The 14,473-nt window shown below is 51.2% G+C and overlaps 1 protein-coding gene across 1 annotated transcript in view; it reads left to right on the top strand.

Moving 5' to 3' along the window:
* The window catches only part of TMEM178B (transmembrane protein 178B), a 103,421-nt gene extending 89,012 nt beyond the window's left edge, over positions 1–14,409 (top strand). Inside the window, exon 2 of the mRNA XM_004713961.2 lies at positions 14,201–14,409. Within this exon, the coding sequence (XP_004714018.2) occupies positions 14,201–14,409 (209 nt within the window). The remainder of the gene's footprint in view (positions 1–14,200) is intronic.
* The last annotated feature ends 64 nt before the right edge of the window (positions 14,410–14,473 follow it).

Here is a 14,473-nt window from a genome sequence, read left to right as displayed (position 1 = left end):
TGGGAGGAAGATGAAGCTTTCTTGCTCCTGTAAAGAGTTACACTCTCAGGAACCCACAGGGGCGTGTGTGTGTGTGTGTGTGTGTGTGTGTGTGTGTGTGTGTTCTACCCTTTCCTATAGGGTCGCTGTGAGCTGGAATCAACTTGATGGCAGTGAGTTTGGATTTCGGTTTATACCTGATCCTGGATTTGGGCTATAGGACAAAAGTTTTCAGTTCCCAAGAGGGTGCCAGGTCATTTTGCTTCCCCCGGCTGAAAAGCGGGTGCTAGGGCCAATACACTTGGAAACTGTGATCCTAGGAGATGGCAGGATTCTGTGTCCACAGAGCAGCGGCCTGGGTGGACGGAACGCCAGGCCCCTGTCCAGAGGGTTCCCCCAGCAGATGGTGAGCCTGGGCATCGCGGGTGGGGAGGCTGAGCCAGCGCCTGTGCTGACCTAGTTCCCTGCTTGGGCTGAGTTCAGGTTGGAACACCCAGGATGTGGGGGTGTGGGGGAGTTGGAGACGGCGCCTGGGGGGCAGGTGAGCCTGGAGGGCTCCTGGAGGCAGTGTCACAGCCAAAGAAAGAGCCCAGGTTCCCGTTTGACTTCAGGGCCCAGGGCACCCCCAGGAACTTGGGCCGGCTCTGCGTCACTTGGCTGCCCAAGGAGGACGTCAGGGGACTGCTGGTAGTTAGTGGAGTGGCAGGCTCAGGATCCAAGAATGTCTGCAGGGCCTGGCACAGGATGAAGATCCCATGCTGAGCTAACACAAACCCAGCCAAAGCGGGGCAAGACTGGGGCCCAGCCACTCCAAGAGTGAGAGTTGTTGTAATGGCATCGCTGGTAGACATCCACCCCTCCCCCCCAAAGTGCCCGACTCGATGGCCACCTCAAAGCATCAGGGCTTGTCTGCCCCCTCCCCCTGTGGCAGGGGTGTGGTTCCCACCCAGGGTGAACCTGGATGTGGGCCAGGGCTGGGGTGGCCTTGCTGGTTGGTTGGCTGGGGGACTTGGGAGGGCTCTGCTGGCAGGCAGGCAGGCAGGCCCCAGGGTGGAGAGGGCAGGGAGGGGACTGGTCCAGGGACATTGGGTGTCCCCTGAGCCTAAGGAACAAAATGCCAGACAACTCAGAATGTGACTCCTGGAGGGGCTGTTAGCTCAGCCCAGCTTCGGGGTTCTTGGGTGAGAGCTTTAAGGCTGCATTTTATCCACTGAGGAGCTGAGTCCCTGGACCCAGGCCCCCACCTGGTCGGGGGCAACCCCCTTTCAGACGACTTCTCTCAGTGCCCCTCGCGAGACAGTGTGGGGATGCTGGAGTCCCCTGTGAATGGCAAGATTTTGCCCCCTTTGCCCCTGACAGAAACCCTGCAGGGGTCTGCCACTGTCTTCTGGAAGAGCCCGGTTTCCCCAGCTTTTCCCTCGCAGGTGTGGCATGGCGCCCTGCTGGGTAGGGCCAGCCTGGCTTGATTCTTGCCTCTGCCATGTAGTGGCCATGCGGGCTTGGGCAAGAGCCCTCTCTGACCTCTGCGTCTCGTCTGTGAAACGGGGTGATGTCTTGCGGCCAGTCTGCTGCACGCGACCTCTTAAAAAGCAAACCATGCAACTTTGGGAACAGAGGAGCACCCTGCCCCAGCCACGGTCTATTCCTCCTCTGCATAAGCGTGTGAAAGGTGGACCCACCTTTGAGCGGCGGTGGTGCTGCGGAAGAATAGTGACAGTCCCGTGGACCGCCGGAAGAACAAGCGAACCTGTCTTGGAGCAGGTACAGCCCGAAAGCTCCGTAGCAGCCAGGATGGCCAGGCTTTGCCTCTTGTGCTTTGGACACGCGGTCAGGAGAGACCAGGCCCTGGAGAAGGACGTCAAGACCCTCAGCAGGATGGACTGACTGACAGATGGAAGGAGTGGCTGCGACAGTGGGCTCAGCAACAACCGTGAGGCTGGTGCAGGACGGGCTGGTAGTTCATTCTGTGGAGCGTGGCGGCTCGACAGCAAACAACAACAACAACAACAACAAGGCTGTGCCCCTTCACTACTGTCACGTCATACATGTTCATGAAACGTGTTGTTAGCCACCTTGGGCTTGGCCCTGCTCTTGCTGACCTTACATATGTGTGCTCCATCCCCATGACCAGCTCTGGAGGGGACTGTTGTGATCCTAAGCATTTTCAATGTTTTATTCTGCCCACCCCCCACCCCCTGACTTTCTACTACAGTGTGAGTGGGGGTTCACAGAGCCAGTCAGCCTCCCATTCAAGCATTCCTACACGTTTGTTTCCCGACCTTGGTTGCAATCCCCACAACCTAACAGAGTTCTTCCCACTTCCATCCTGGGTTCCCTGGGCCCACTGCATCCTCTCGGGCTCTCCCTGCCCTCTGAGCTCTGTCTTGGGCAGCCACTGTCCGTTTGCTCTTGAGTGGCGGGTGGCCTAAGGAGAGCACCTCTCTGGTGATGTGACTCCCTTCATAGGCCCGTCTCTGTGGTTTGGCCGAGAGTCAACCACTGGAAGTGGGCTCAGGTCCAGGCTTGAAGGGGTCCAAAGGCCACTGTCCTGGGGGTTCTGCCAGCCTCTCAGACAAGGAGGTCTGGCTTTTTATCTATCTATCTATCTATCTATCTATCTATCTATCTATCTATCTATCTATCTATCATCTATCTATCTATCATCTATCATCTATCTATCATCTCCCTTCTTATCTGTCCTTCTATCATTGATCTTTTTATTTCTATCCTTTATCATCTTCCTTCCTATCATCTATTTTCTTTCTACAATTTATCTCTTTCTATTGATCCATCTTCCTATCATTTATATCTATCTATCTATCATCTATCTATCTATCTATCTATCTATCTATCTATCTATCTATCTATCTATCTATCTATCTATCTAATCTGTCTTTATTTTTAAATACACTGCCAGACCTTTCTTCCTGGTCCATTTAGGAGCCTGGAAGCTCTGCTGAAGCTTCTTCAACATTATAGGCACCCACAGGCTTCCACTGAGAGGTGGGTGCTGCCACAGCTGTGCATGAGGTCCACTGGCTGAGAATCAAACCAGCGTCTCCCATGTGGAAGGTGAGGCTTGCCCCACTGAGCCACCGTTGTCGCCTTCTGCAAACACAAGCCATGAACATAACTGTGCAGAGTACTCCACTGCCCTCATCCACAAACATAAGCTGTGAAAATGAACACCGACATTCACATACCCCCGTGGCCACTGGGAGCACGCAGGCAAACACACTCAAGCCCCCTGTCTCAAAGCTTCTACTAGCGAGAGAAATGCATGATTGGTTTGCGCATAACTGTGTGCCAACAGCAGCCAGTGAAGGTGTTGGGAGGGGTTCAGGACCAGGGTGGGAGGAGGGGCTGACAGCAAGGAACAGGTGACAATTGCTGACAAATCCCCCAGGTGTGAGAATTATAAGTCCCCCCCTCCCCTTGCCCAAACACTGCTCAGAACAAGCACTTAAGTGATGTAGCACGGGGAAGGATGAGATGTTTAGGGTTCTGTCTCTGCAGCACACACAAAGCAACACGAACGTTCCACACCTATAGCACAAGTCACACACACACACACAGCATGCAAAATGGGTTGCGTTTTAAAGCATTACAAATAAAGACATGGGTGAAGTCTCCCCCAGTCTGAAGCAGAGAGCACATTCCCTGTGCTTGAGGCACACCCTCGGCGCTGAACATCTGGAAGAAGCAGAAGGTGCTGAGGAGCCGGGGAGGTGGAGCGGGGGTGTTCTGGAAACAAGTTTTTGTGGCGTGTTCTGTCTTCAGGAGGAAGCGCTTGTCAATATTGCTGTTGTGAGCTTTCTCAAAGGGACATACTCTGCCCCCACTGTTGCCCCACTGGGGAGAGGCCTGAGGGCGGGTGAGGGGTTCACCAGAGGGGCATGCTCGCTGCTCCCACCAGATGGGCACACTCCCCCTCACGTCTTCCCTGCTGGGGACAGGTCTGAGTGCATGGGGAACCTGGCCCCACGTGTGTTCCTGAAACCCATGTTGCTTCTACTTCCTTTGCTGACAAAGACCTTGTGTGGTTCCTCATCTAAATGATTTAACCCCTTGAATGCTGCTGGGGCCCAGGGCCCCGCCGGGAGGCTTTCTTTTCAAACATCCCATGGTGATGCTGGATGTCCCTCTGACCCTCACTTTCCTCATCTCTCAAGAAAACACTCCCGCTTCCTCTTCCTGCTGAGCTGTCATAGCACTGTGATCCAGAAGGAGAAGGAGAAGGAGGAGACAGAAAGCGTCCTTCACAGGGGAGGGTGTTAGCTCTCTTTTAAATGTTGCTCTCCCGAATTCCTTTTTGACAGTGTTTCTTCTAGTTTTGATCCCATCCTTCGTTGAAGAAATGCTTGTAAGCACAGAGACCTTAGCCGGCGTGGGGCTGGAAGGATGGCTCAGAGCCACCGGCTGAGTGGGCGAGGTGGGGGGGTTCACACTGTGGAACCAGGGCGGCTGCAGGTAACGGGGTCGGGTGGACCCGGAGGAGAGCCCTGCATGGGAGAGCTGAGGAAGGTGGTCCCCTCAGCAAGTCGAAGCGGAGCCCTGGGTGAGAGGCCAGGCACAGGGACTCAGAGGGTTGTGCTCAGCATGGCATGTCCTTAGCCCAGTCAGGTGAGCTCAGCAGTCTCTTCTGCGGCCTGGGACAGTCTTCATTTGGCTTGTCCAGTGCCACAGAGGGTGCGAAGGCGAGGGAGCCAGGAGACTTCTTGCAACAAAGAGAACTTTGCAGCCGAGCCCACCCGGCTGTCAACTGTGCACAACCATCGAAGACTCATCGGTTATCTAGGAAGGAGCCCTGGCGGAGCTGTGGGTTGGGGTGTTATTACTTAGTTAGGGATTGTCCCTCCTCTTTCCTCCCACCCCGGTCATCGCCACAGCCTCTGTCTGTCGTTTTTAATGAACATCTGCCCCTGTGTGATGGGCTGACCTCGCTCAGCATAAGGTGCTCCACCACACCTGGGCTATGAGGTCTTTGGGGAATTTCCTGTTGTCCTCTAACATTGTGTGGTGTCTGTGTGCAGGCTCCAGACTGCCCATCATCTCACCTCCTGATGGCCGCAGGTGGCTTCCGGTTCTTTGCTATTGTGAATAATGATCAGTGACCACACAGATGGACAGGCTCTGACCTCTATCTCTATGTGCCCCAGTTCTTAGTTCTCTAGGATGCATACCTCCTAGGGGGTTGCTGGATCCAACGTTATTTCTGTTTCCAGTTTTGGAAGGAAGTGCCGCAGGGGTGGAAACACCCCCACAGCCTGTTCCAATCTCTCCCCACCCTCTCCGGCAGTTGGCTTTTGTCCTACTGAACTTTGCTTCGATCGCTGGGCGAGATGATATCTCGTGGCCGTTTTGAGTTGCAGGTCTCCAGTGGCTGGTGATCAGAGCCTTTCCACACACGGTGGCTCTTGTCCGCCTGGGTGCCTTCTTTGATGACACGAACATTCAATCCTCTGTCTGTTTGAAAATGGGTTTGCTTATCTTTTTGCTCTTTTAGAGATTCATCTTTTGTCAGATCTGGAATTGCCAAAGGGTCCACCTGCCCCATCTGTAGGTTCCCTTGTACTCTTCTGGAAGCCCTTTGCTGGGCATATGTTTTTAGGCGGTCCTAAGCTAGGTATCTTGTTCATCTTCTGTTGTATATTTATTTTTGGATGTGCCTGATAGTCTTTTTATGCCATATGTTCTCAAAAGACGCACTGCCATCAAATCAGTTGTGACTCATAACAACCCTATAGGACAGAGACTACAAATCTTTACAGAAGTTGCCCCTGTTTTCTCTTTGCCGGTCATCCTAATTTTAGGTTTTATATTTTGGTATTTGATCCAGCTCAAATAAATTTTGTATATGGTGTGAGGGATGGATCTTAGCTCATTTTTCTGCAAATGGATATCCAGCACCATTTGGTAAAGAGACAGCCGCTTCCCTACTTATCGGATTTTAACTTTTTGTTGGAGATCCGCTGTCATAGATAGATGCATTTATTTCCAAATTGTCAGTTTTGTTCCATTGGTCTATGTGTCTGTCATTGTACCTGTATCAGGCTGTTTTCACTCCTGTGGTTAAGTGGTAGGCTTGATATTGGGAAATGTGAGGCTCTGACTTTGCTGCTCTTCTTTGCTTACCTGAGATCTCTAGTAACGAACCATTGGTGGTTACTTTTTCCAGCTCTGTAAAGAACGAGGCTAGAATAGGGATCAGAAATATAACTGTAAATCACTTTGGGTAGCATTGGCACTTCCAAGTGTGAAGTCTTTCTACCCACAAGCATGGTGTGGCCTCCCGTTTATGTAGAACTCTTTTGGTTCCTTGCAGTGGTATTTGGTAATTTTATTTGTGTAGATCTTTTGTATCTCTAGTTAATTACTAAATATTTGATCTTTTTCTAACTGTTGGAGTTGTTGAATCGAGGTGTTGATGTTGGCTCTTTCTTCTTTGGGGATCTGTGCATTTATGGCTATAAGTTGCCCTCTGAGCAGTATTTTTTGCTGTGTCCCAAAGGTTTAGGAAGGCTGTGTTTTCATTCTTGTTTGACTCTCAAAATTGTTTTATTTAACTTTTTCCTCTATTACCTAGTGGTTTTTAGCTAGTTATTACCAAGTTTCCATGTATTTGCTGCCCCCCCCCCCCAGTTTTTCTTGTTTTTTTGGCTTTTTGTTTTGGGAGGTTGTTTTGCTTTTTTTGGTTTTTTTAAACGTTTTTTGGTGTGTTTTTTGTGCTCTCGTGTGTGGTCTTCTGGGGCGTGTGCCCGGTGTGCTGTGGGGTGTTGTGTGCTGTGTTGTGTGGTTGGGCTTACAGGTTTGTACATGTCCATGAGGTCAAGGTTGTTGATTGTGTTGTTCTGTCTCTGTTGAGTTTCTGCCTAGCTGTCATGTACGTCATCCAAAACGGTATGTGCAAGACTCCTGTTTTATTGTGGGGACGTCTACTTCCGCTCTCAATCCTCTTGGTGTTGCTTTTATGTATTTGGGGGTTCTGCCCCCTGGATGTGTAGATATTTATTGTTTAGGTCAATCTTCTTGGTAGATTGACCCTTTAATCATTATATAATTTCTTGTCCCTTATGCTAGTTTTGGCTTTGAAGTGTCTTTTATTAGAAATTAAGATGGGCACTTGTCCTTTTTTTTTTGCCTTCCTTTTGCTTGATGTGTGATGTGCATCTTTTCTTCTTCTGATTTTTTTTGCTTATTTTTATCTTTGCATCTAAGGTGAGCTTCTTGTGGGCAACAGATTAATGGTCCTGTTTCTCTACGCATTCTATCATTCTCTTGACTGGTGCATATAATCCATTTGCGCTCAGTGCAATCAATGCATGTGAATTTACGGCTGCCATACTTTTACGGGTTTTTTTATTGTGATGTTAAAGATTTACCTCCTCCAAGTATTTTTCTGTGCTGAGTTCATTTTATCAGGGTTCCTTTCACTTTCTTCGTTGCTCCTGATTTTGCATTTATTGAGTCTTTATGATTCTCTTCTTCCTTGTTTTGGTTGGAAGGTTTATTAATTTTGTGTTTCCCTTGTAATTTATTTAAATCTTCCTGAGTTTAAAAATAGCTGCACTATTTTGATATTATCTTGTCTTCCTTTCTAGTTGGAATTTCTGAAATTGCACCATTTATCCACTCTTTCAGTATAGTGGCACCCTGGTGGCTTATTGGTTATGCACTGGGCTGCTAACCGCAAGGTCAGCAGTTTGAAGCCACCAGCCTCTGCTTGGGAAAACGTGGAGGCTTTCTACTCCCATAAAAAGCGACAGTCTCAGAAACCCTCAGGGGTCACCGTGAGGCGGAATCGACTCCGTGGCAGTGAGTTTTTACTTTTGTAGGTGTCCTCGTTTACACACTGATGTCTCTAGTTCCCTGTTTTCAGTCTTGTACGGTTGTTTTTGAGATTCCCCGACCCCCTTCTACCTGTGTTGGGTTCTGAATGATGTTGCCCTGGGTCTTGATCTCTGATGTTTCTGATTTCCGTAGTTCTCTGTTGGAAGGACTCGCTACCACTTCTTGTAAGGTTGCCCTGTGTTTCTGTTTGTCTGGTAATTCCTAATTTCACCACTGAATAAAGCACAGTTTTGCTGGACCTAGAGTGTGTGGTTGGCAGTTTGAATGGATGCATCCCATTGCTTTCTGACCTGCTCGGCTTCTGCTGAGAACCCCGAGCTTAGTCCTCTGGGTTCTTTTAGGGAATTTTAACTTTATCCAAGCAGCTTTCAAAATTCTTTCTTTGCCTTTGGTTTTAGAAAGTTTGATTATGCCATGTCTTGGTGATTTAAAAAAACTTTAGATCTAGCCTATCTGGGATTTAGTGAGCTTCCTGTCTGCATATTTTTTCATCTTTCATGTTATTAGGGGTGTTTTCTGCCAGTAAATCTCCAACAATATTCTCTCTCTCTCTCCTTCTGTTCTAGAATTCTGATCACACATACGTTTTTTCCTCTTGAGATCGTTCCACACAATTCTTAGGCTGTCGTTATTTTTCTGCATTCTTTTTTTAACTGATCTTTCCTCATACAAATTGACGTCAGGGGACTTGTCCTTTTAATTGGCTGGCTGGTCTCCAGTTTATTTGACTCTACTCCTTTGTCTTCCCAATGTGTTCTCTATCTCTAAGGGTTCAGAGGCCAGAGTCTGGATTTGTAATTGCTGCCTTTGCGTGGTTTCCAGTTGTCTCTTTCTTTTGTCATTCTGTTCTTGTATTGTTTCCCCGAGCCCTGCTAGGGTGTTGCCTGTGTTTCCCTCGGTTTTGTTTTCCTTGAGCTCTGGGAAGGCCCCGTGTGGAAGTCGTTTGCATCCCTTCTCCGGTAGTTCTAAGCCCATGTCCTTTTGGGGAGGTTTCCTGGCTCTTCATTCTGGTCCCTGGGCTGAGCCATTGTGTCTTTTTCCTTTGTTTGATTTGAATTTATCTGTTGGCCAGGCAACATTTTGGAGTTGTTGCATTTATTTGTAGCTTTTGTGTTAACGTGTTCCATCCAGGGATGTGTGTGTGAGTGTGTGTGTGTTTTAATGCCAAATCAAGTAGCTCTGAAATCCTTTTACAGTTATTTTTTTTCCAGGGTTAAAGCTCCAAAAATTTAAATTTGTTTTTTTTAATTATAGAAACTACATTTTATTTACTAAAAGGTCATTTTATTAGGGGCTCTTATAACAATCCATACATCAATTGTATCAAGCATATTTGTACATATGTTGCCATCATGATTTTCTCGATATTTACTTTCTTTTGAGCCCTTGGTATCAGTTCCTCTTCTTTTCCCCCTCGCCTCCCCCACCCTCATGATGCCTTGATAAATTATAAGTTATTGTTTTCATAAGTTACACCGGTCACTGTCTCCCTTCCCCCACGGTTCCTGTTGTTCGTCCCCCTGGAGGGGTATGTGTGTGGTTATGTGTTGATCATCAAACCACTCAGGGATTTTTGATATATTGTGTGTGTGTGTGGGGGGGGTGTTGGGGGGCAGGGCCGGTGTGCTCCATAGACTGCAGTTTGGCAGTACTGGGGCACTCCCCACCTGTCCTAGCTAGGCAGAGTAACTGGTGGGAGTGTAGGCCTGGGTCTCTGTTTGCTGGTGGTAAAGGCCAATGGTGGGTGGGCTGAGCAGGCCTGGCCCACCATCTGTAGTGGACCCAGTGGTGCAGGAGTGGATGGCATGTGCTTTTTGGGCTGGGGGTGGGGGTAGCTGTGGCAGGGGCGACAGACTCATGGGGAAATAATGTTTGCCCCAGCCAAAAAAAAAGGAGGGGAGGGGAGAAAAAAATGAATAAAAGTCAAGAAAGGCGCAAAGGAAGAGAAGGAAATTGGGCAAAGAAGCAGAAACAGACGAGGGGACAGAAGGAAGCAGGGCAGCCTGCCTCTCACAGGCACCATGCCCCCGAGACATGCTGGCAGGGGCAGCGTTGAGGGATCCGCGTACATGCACCTGCCCTGTCGCCAGGGAAAGGGTGGTGGTGGGCTCATGGTGTGCGTTCTCCAGGAGGGACCACCCTGCCCAGGAGGGATAGAGCCTGCCAGTCAGGGCCTCCAGGGCCATAGGCAGAGGGGAATCTGGCCCTGGTTTTTCCCTAACCCTGGCCTCTGGACAGTGCCCACCCTGGCAGAAAAGCGCCCACTGGTAACAGGCCATTGGGCAGTTTTCCGGGGTGGGGGGGGCGGCGTGACTCACAGGCCAGCACCATGTCCTTGGGGCATCATCTACATCCAGGATCAGCACACTGTGGCTCTGGACCACATTCACCTCTTTCTGTTCATACCTATGGTGCTGAAGTAAAACTGAAAAATGGAAAAGGTATGGCTCAGCTATTGGTGATTTCATTTGCTTGCAAACATGCATGGTTGGCTCTCAGTGGATTCTTACATGGTTGTGAGGGGTAAGATGGGTGCTTCCGTCTCAAAAGTTTGCCGGCTCCTGATCCAAGTCACCTGCCTGTCAGCTGCAGGCTTCCGGCTGGCAGCACACCTGGTCCCCTGTGCCCCTTTGCCCCCCACCTCAGCTGGAAATGGGAAGCTGGTGGGGTGCAGAGAGCCTGCCATTAAAACCAAGTCAGGTGCAGCACCAGGTTGCAAAACTTGCAAGAAATGGCTTCTTCCCCATTCTGCACGTGCCCTCCCACAGGGATCTGGGCTAAGACTGCCTGCTGGGGACTCGGGGCGGCAAGGAAGGTCTCCGGATTGCATGCATCTGTGGGCTTTGTAAGCGGAGTGCTGTGTGCGTGCCTGTGCCAGCAGGGTGTGGAGTGGGTCCTGACCCGCAGCGACCCCGGGCACAGCAGAACCACACACTGCCTGGGCCGGTGTCGTCCACACCCTCGTTTGTATGCTGCAGCCACGGCGTCCATCTGTCTTGTTGAAGGTCTTCCTCCTTTTCGCTGCCCCTCAGCCTACCAAGCAGGATGTCCTTCTCCGGGAACTGGTCTCTCCGAACAGCATTTCCAAAGCACAGGAGACAGAGCCTCGCAGCCTGGCCTCTAAGGAGCATTCCGCTGGGACCTTCTTCCGAGACAGGCGGTTTGTTCTCCTGGCCACCTGCGGCGCAGCCAGTCATCGCCAGCGCCATCGTTCAACGCACGCAGCTTCTTCGGTCTCCCTTTCGGGTGTCTCGGAAAGCCACGGAAACGGTCAAGGCTTGGGTCATGCACACCTCAGCCCTCAAAGTGCCGTCTCCGCTTTTCCGCTCTAGAAAGAGCCTCGCACAGATTTCCCCAAGGCAGCACGGGCCTCTCAGGAGGCCACAGTTCTCAAGCACTGGCCAGCGGCGGTCTGAGTGAAAGCAGCCGGTCATCAAAGGACCAATATTGCCTGAGATCACTATTATTAGGGGCGGGGGCTAGGGATAACTAGACAAAGACTTTCATACCAAATGGAGATTGCCTGGGGGGAGGGGTTGAGGGCGAGGGCAGGAAGAGACAGCCCCCGGCTGACTGTTGACAGGTGTTAGCCCGGGTGATGGGGAAGCAAGGCATCCAGAAGAGGGAGATGCCAGGCTGAACTGTGGGGAAGGGGAAACTAGTCAAATGCAGAGCAGCTGATGTCCTGATATGTACATGTAACCCCCACTTACATTGCAGTAAAGTTGTGATTCATGCATCCACACATGTAAATGGACACACACATGTGTAGATGTGTGTCGAGAATATACACATGTCCAAGAAGCCCGGTGGTGATGTGCTGCGCTGCCATCTGAAAGGTTGGTTGTTCCATGCTTGGAAAACACCAGTCTCTCCGAGGGAGAAAGGCGGGGCTGTGGTTGTAAATAGCAGTAACGGTTTACAACGTTGTAACAAAAAGGCATGACTAGGAACAGTGACCGTCTCGGGAAGCCCAGGGGCTGTCTGACCCTGTCCCGTAGGCTTGACTTGATTTCAGACCGTGTGGCATATTACATCCGGTCTTGGCGGCCACAGGGGCTACAGCCAGGGCTCCGTCTAGGGAACAGTTGGGAGGCTGGTGCAGCACCGGGCAGTGTGTCCTTCTCTCGTCTGGGGTCTGACGGCAACAACAACAACGCGTATAAAGTCAAATCGTACAAGCAAATGGAACCCTAACACACAGAAAACAAAACCAGGCTCCGCCCCTCAAGTTTGGAAGCAGGAGGGTGGGGTGGGGCCTGAGAAGCCATATTTCCAGGCAGACCCCAGGGCATGACACCCTGGACGCCCCCCCACCCCCCAGATGCAGGGGTTGGGCTGGCCAGAAATACCCAGGTCGTGTCTGTGAAGCTGCTCCTTCACCGACCCTTTCAACAGCCTGGCTGTTTCCACGGGGCTCGCAGGAGCCTCAGGGTCAGGCAGAATGTCTGATCCCAGGGTTCCGGGTCCTTCTCGGCCAGCTGTGTTCCCCGCACAGGGGACTCAGACATGCCTCTGTGAGCAGAGGGTGCCTGCAGACAAGTTCTCTCAGTAGTTCACCTGTTGTCACTCCACTAAGGTCCCTTCCACTCCAGGGCGCCTGACGGTCTTGGTTTCTGAGGGGATCTGCCAGGTCAGCTCCGTTCAGGCTGAGGCATCAGCTCGGCAGGTGATGGTGACTGCTTTTTTTTGGGGGGGGGGCAGAGTGGGTTGAGCGTTGTGCTGCTAACAGAAAGGTCAGGGGTTTGAACCCACCAGCCGCTCCTTGGGAGAGTCTGCCTGTTTCTGTAAAGACTTGCAGCCCCAGAAACCACAAAGGGCCACTCTGCTCCAGGCTCCGGGAGGGCTGTTCGGGGCTCTGGTGGTGTGGTGCTTACATGGTGCGTGGTCGGCAGTTTGGAATCACCAGCACGAGAGAAAGGCTGGGCTCCCTACTCCAGTTGTCACCTTGGAAAATCTCCAGGGGTTTGCATGGACTCGATGGCATTGAAGGTGTTTTTCTTTGGGGGGCGGGGGGTTGGAGGGTTGGTGGACTTGAGGGAGACTGGCCTTGGCTTGCAGGGACATTTCACCTGGTTATCTTTGCTCCGTGTCTCTCTGCCCGAGTTTCTTTCTCCTCTTTTATAAGGATGCCATGCGGGTGGTACCAGGGCCCACCCGGCTCGGTTGGAGCCCCGTGCTCACAGGTAACGCTCTCAACAAGTCTGTCTCCCCACGGGGGAAAAATTCTTAATGATATTTAATATTCTTAACGCTAAGAACATTGTTACCATACATCAATATAACATAACCAGGTAATATAATATGTCTCAGGAATAATATTAAGAAGATTTAATATTCCAGTGGGAGAATATGTCTGGTACTACGTTCCTAATTGGGCACGTTTTTTTAAAAGGAGCCTAATATTTGATATTTCAAAAAGGAAAGAAAAAGGTAGAACTTTGTAAGGAAGAATCAGAATATCAAGAGGCTTCTTTATACGCATTTCATGACTTTAGCATTCTTCTTTCCCCCACTGAGTTCTTTTGCGGTGGATTGTGCTGCTCGGTCCTTCCCATCATTGGTGATGCTTCTGAAAGTGTGCATGGGGCTCTGGACAACAGCGTGGGTCCCTAAGGTGGAGAGAAGGCATCAGCTCTGCGGTCAGCAGACCTGCTCCCTGGGGCTCCTCTTTGGGCCTTGCTGGAGACTTTGGACCTAGGTTCTATGCAGCCCTCGGTGACCCAGGCCATGTTCTACCGACCACTGGGACTGTAGACTCTGCTCTTCCCAGGCGGACAGTGTCCTCCCTGGGCCACACTGGCTCTACCTCAAACTCACCTGTGGCCCTTGGACTCACGGCGGAAACTCCCCGTGTGAGAAGAAGCAGGTGACCGCCATCACAAGGGTATAGAGCTAGCGGACGCTGGACCTTGGTTCAGATAGCTTGCTTTGAGGATTCCCAGTGAGGTGACCCGGAATGACCACATACTCACTCTTTCCATGCCCCCCTTGCTGTGCTGGGATAGGAATTAATCTGGTGGGCGTGGCTCTGCGGTTGTGAATGCCCACTCTTGAAAGGCTTGCCCTGTCCCCCGCCCCCATCGCTCGTGTAGACAGCGTCCAGCCTCTTACAGAGTTGAGTCTGTGCAAGTCAACAGTTCAGGCGTTCCCCAGTCTCGCCTGTGTTTTTAGTCCTATGCCATTGGCTAACTTAGTGAGGCGACCCCTAGACTCACCTGATGCCTCGCCCCCACACCTTCCCAGGAAAGCCCCTCTCCACACCAGGTCACGGTCACAGGTGATGGTGGTGGTGGTGTTGCGCGGGCACTGAGACACCTTTGAGGGACCCGTGATCAGGGCTCACGGTGGGTTTTCTGTCTCTCCGCAGGGGAGCTGGAGCGGTGCACCTACATCAAGTACCACTACTCCTCAGCCACCATCCCCAGGAACCTCACCTTCAACATCACAAAGACCATCCGCCAGGATGAGTGGCACGCCCTGCGTGAGTACCGCGTCCTGGCAGCCTGGGGGAGGGGCCCGGTCGGGCAAGGCCTCCGGACAGAGGGGCAGCTCCTGACTGACCGCACTGACCTCTGAGGGTCGGGACGGCCTCGCTGTTGACTCTGATTGTGTTAGATGTTGGAGGAGCTTGCTTCTTCAT

This window comes from Echinops telfairi, unplaced genomic scaffold (assembly GCF_000313985.2).
Source record: "Echinops telfairi isolate 266 unplaced genomic scaffold, ASM31398v2 ScPeMD7_23;HRSCAF=83, whole genome shotgun sequence".
Classification (NCBI taxonomy): domain Eukaryota; kingdom Metazoa; phylum Chordata; class Mammalia; order Afrosoricida; family Tenrecidae; genus Echinops; species Echinops telfairi.
The sequence above is the reverse complement of the archived record's forward strand: the minus strand, read 5'-3'. Positions and strand labels throughout refer to the sequence as shown.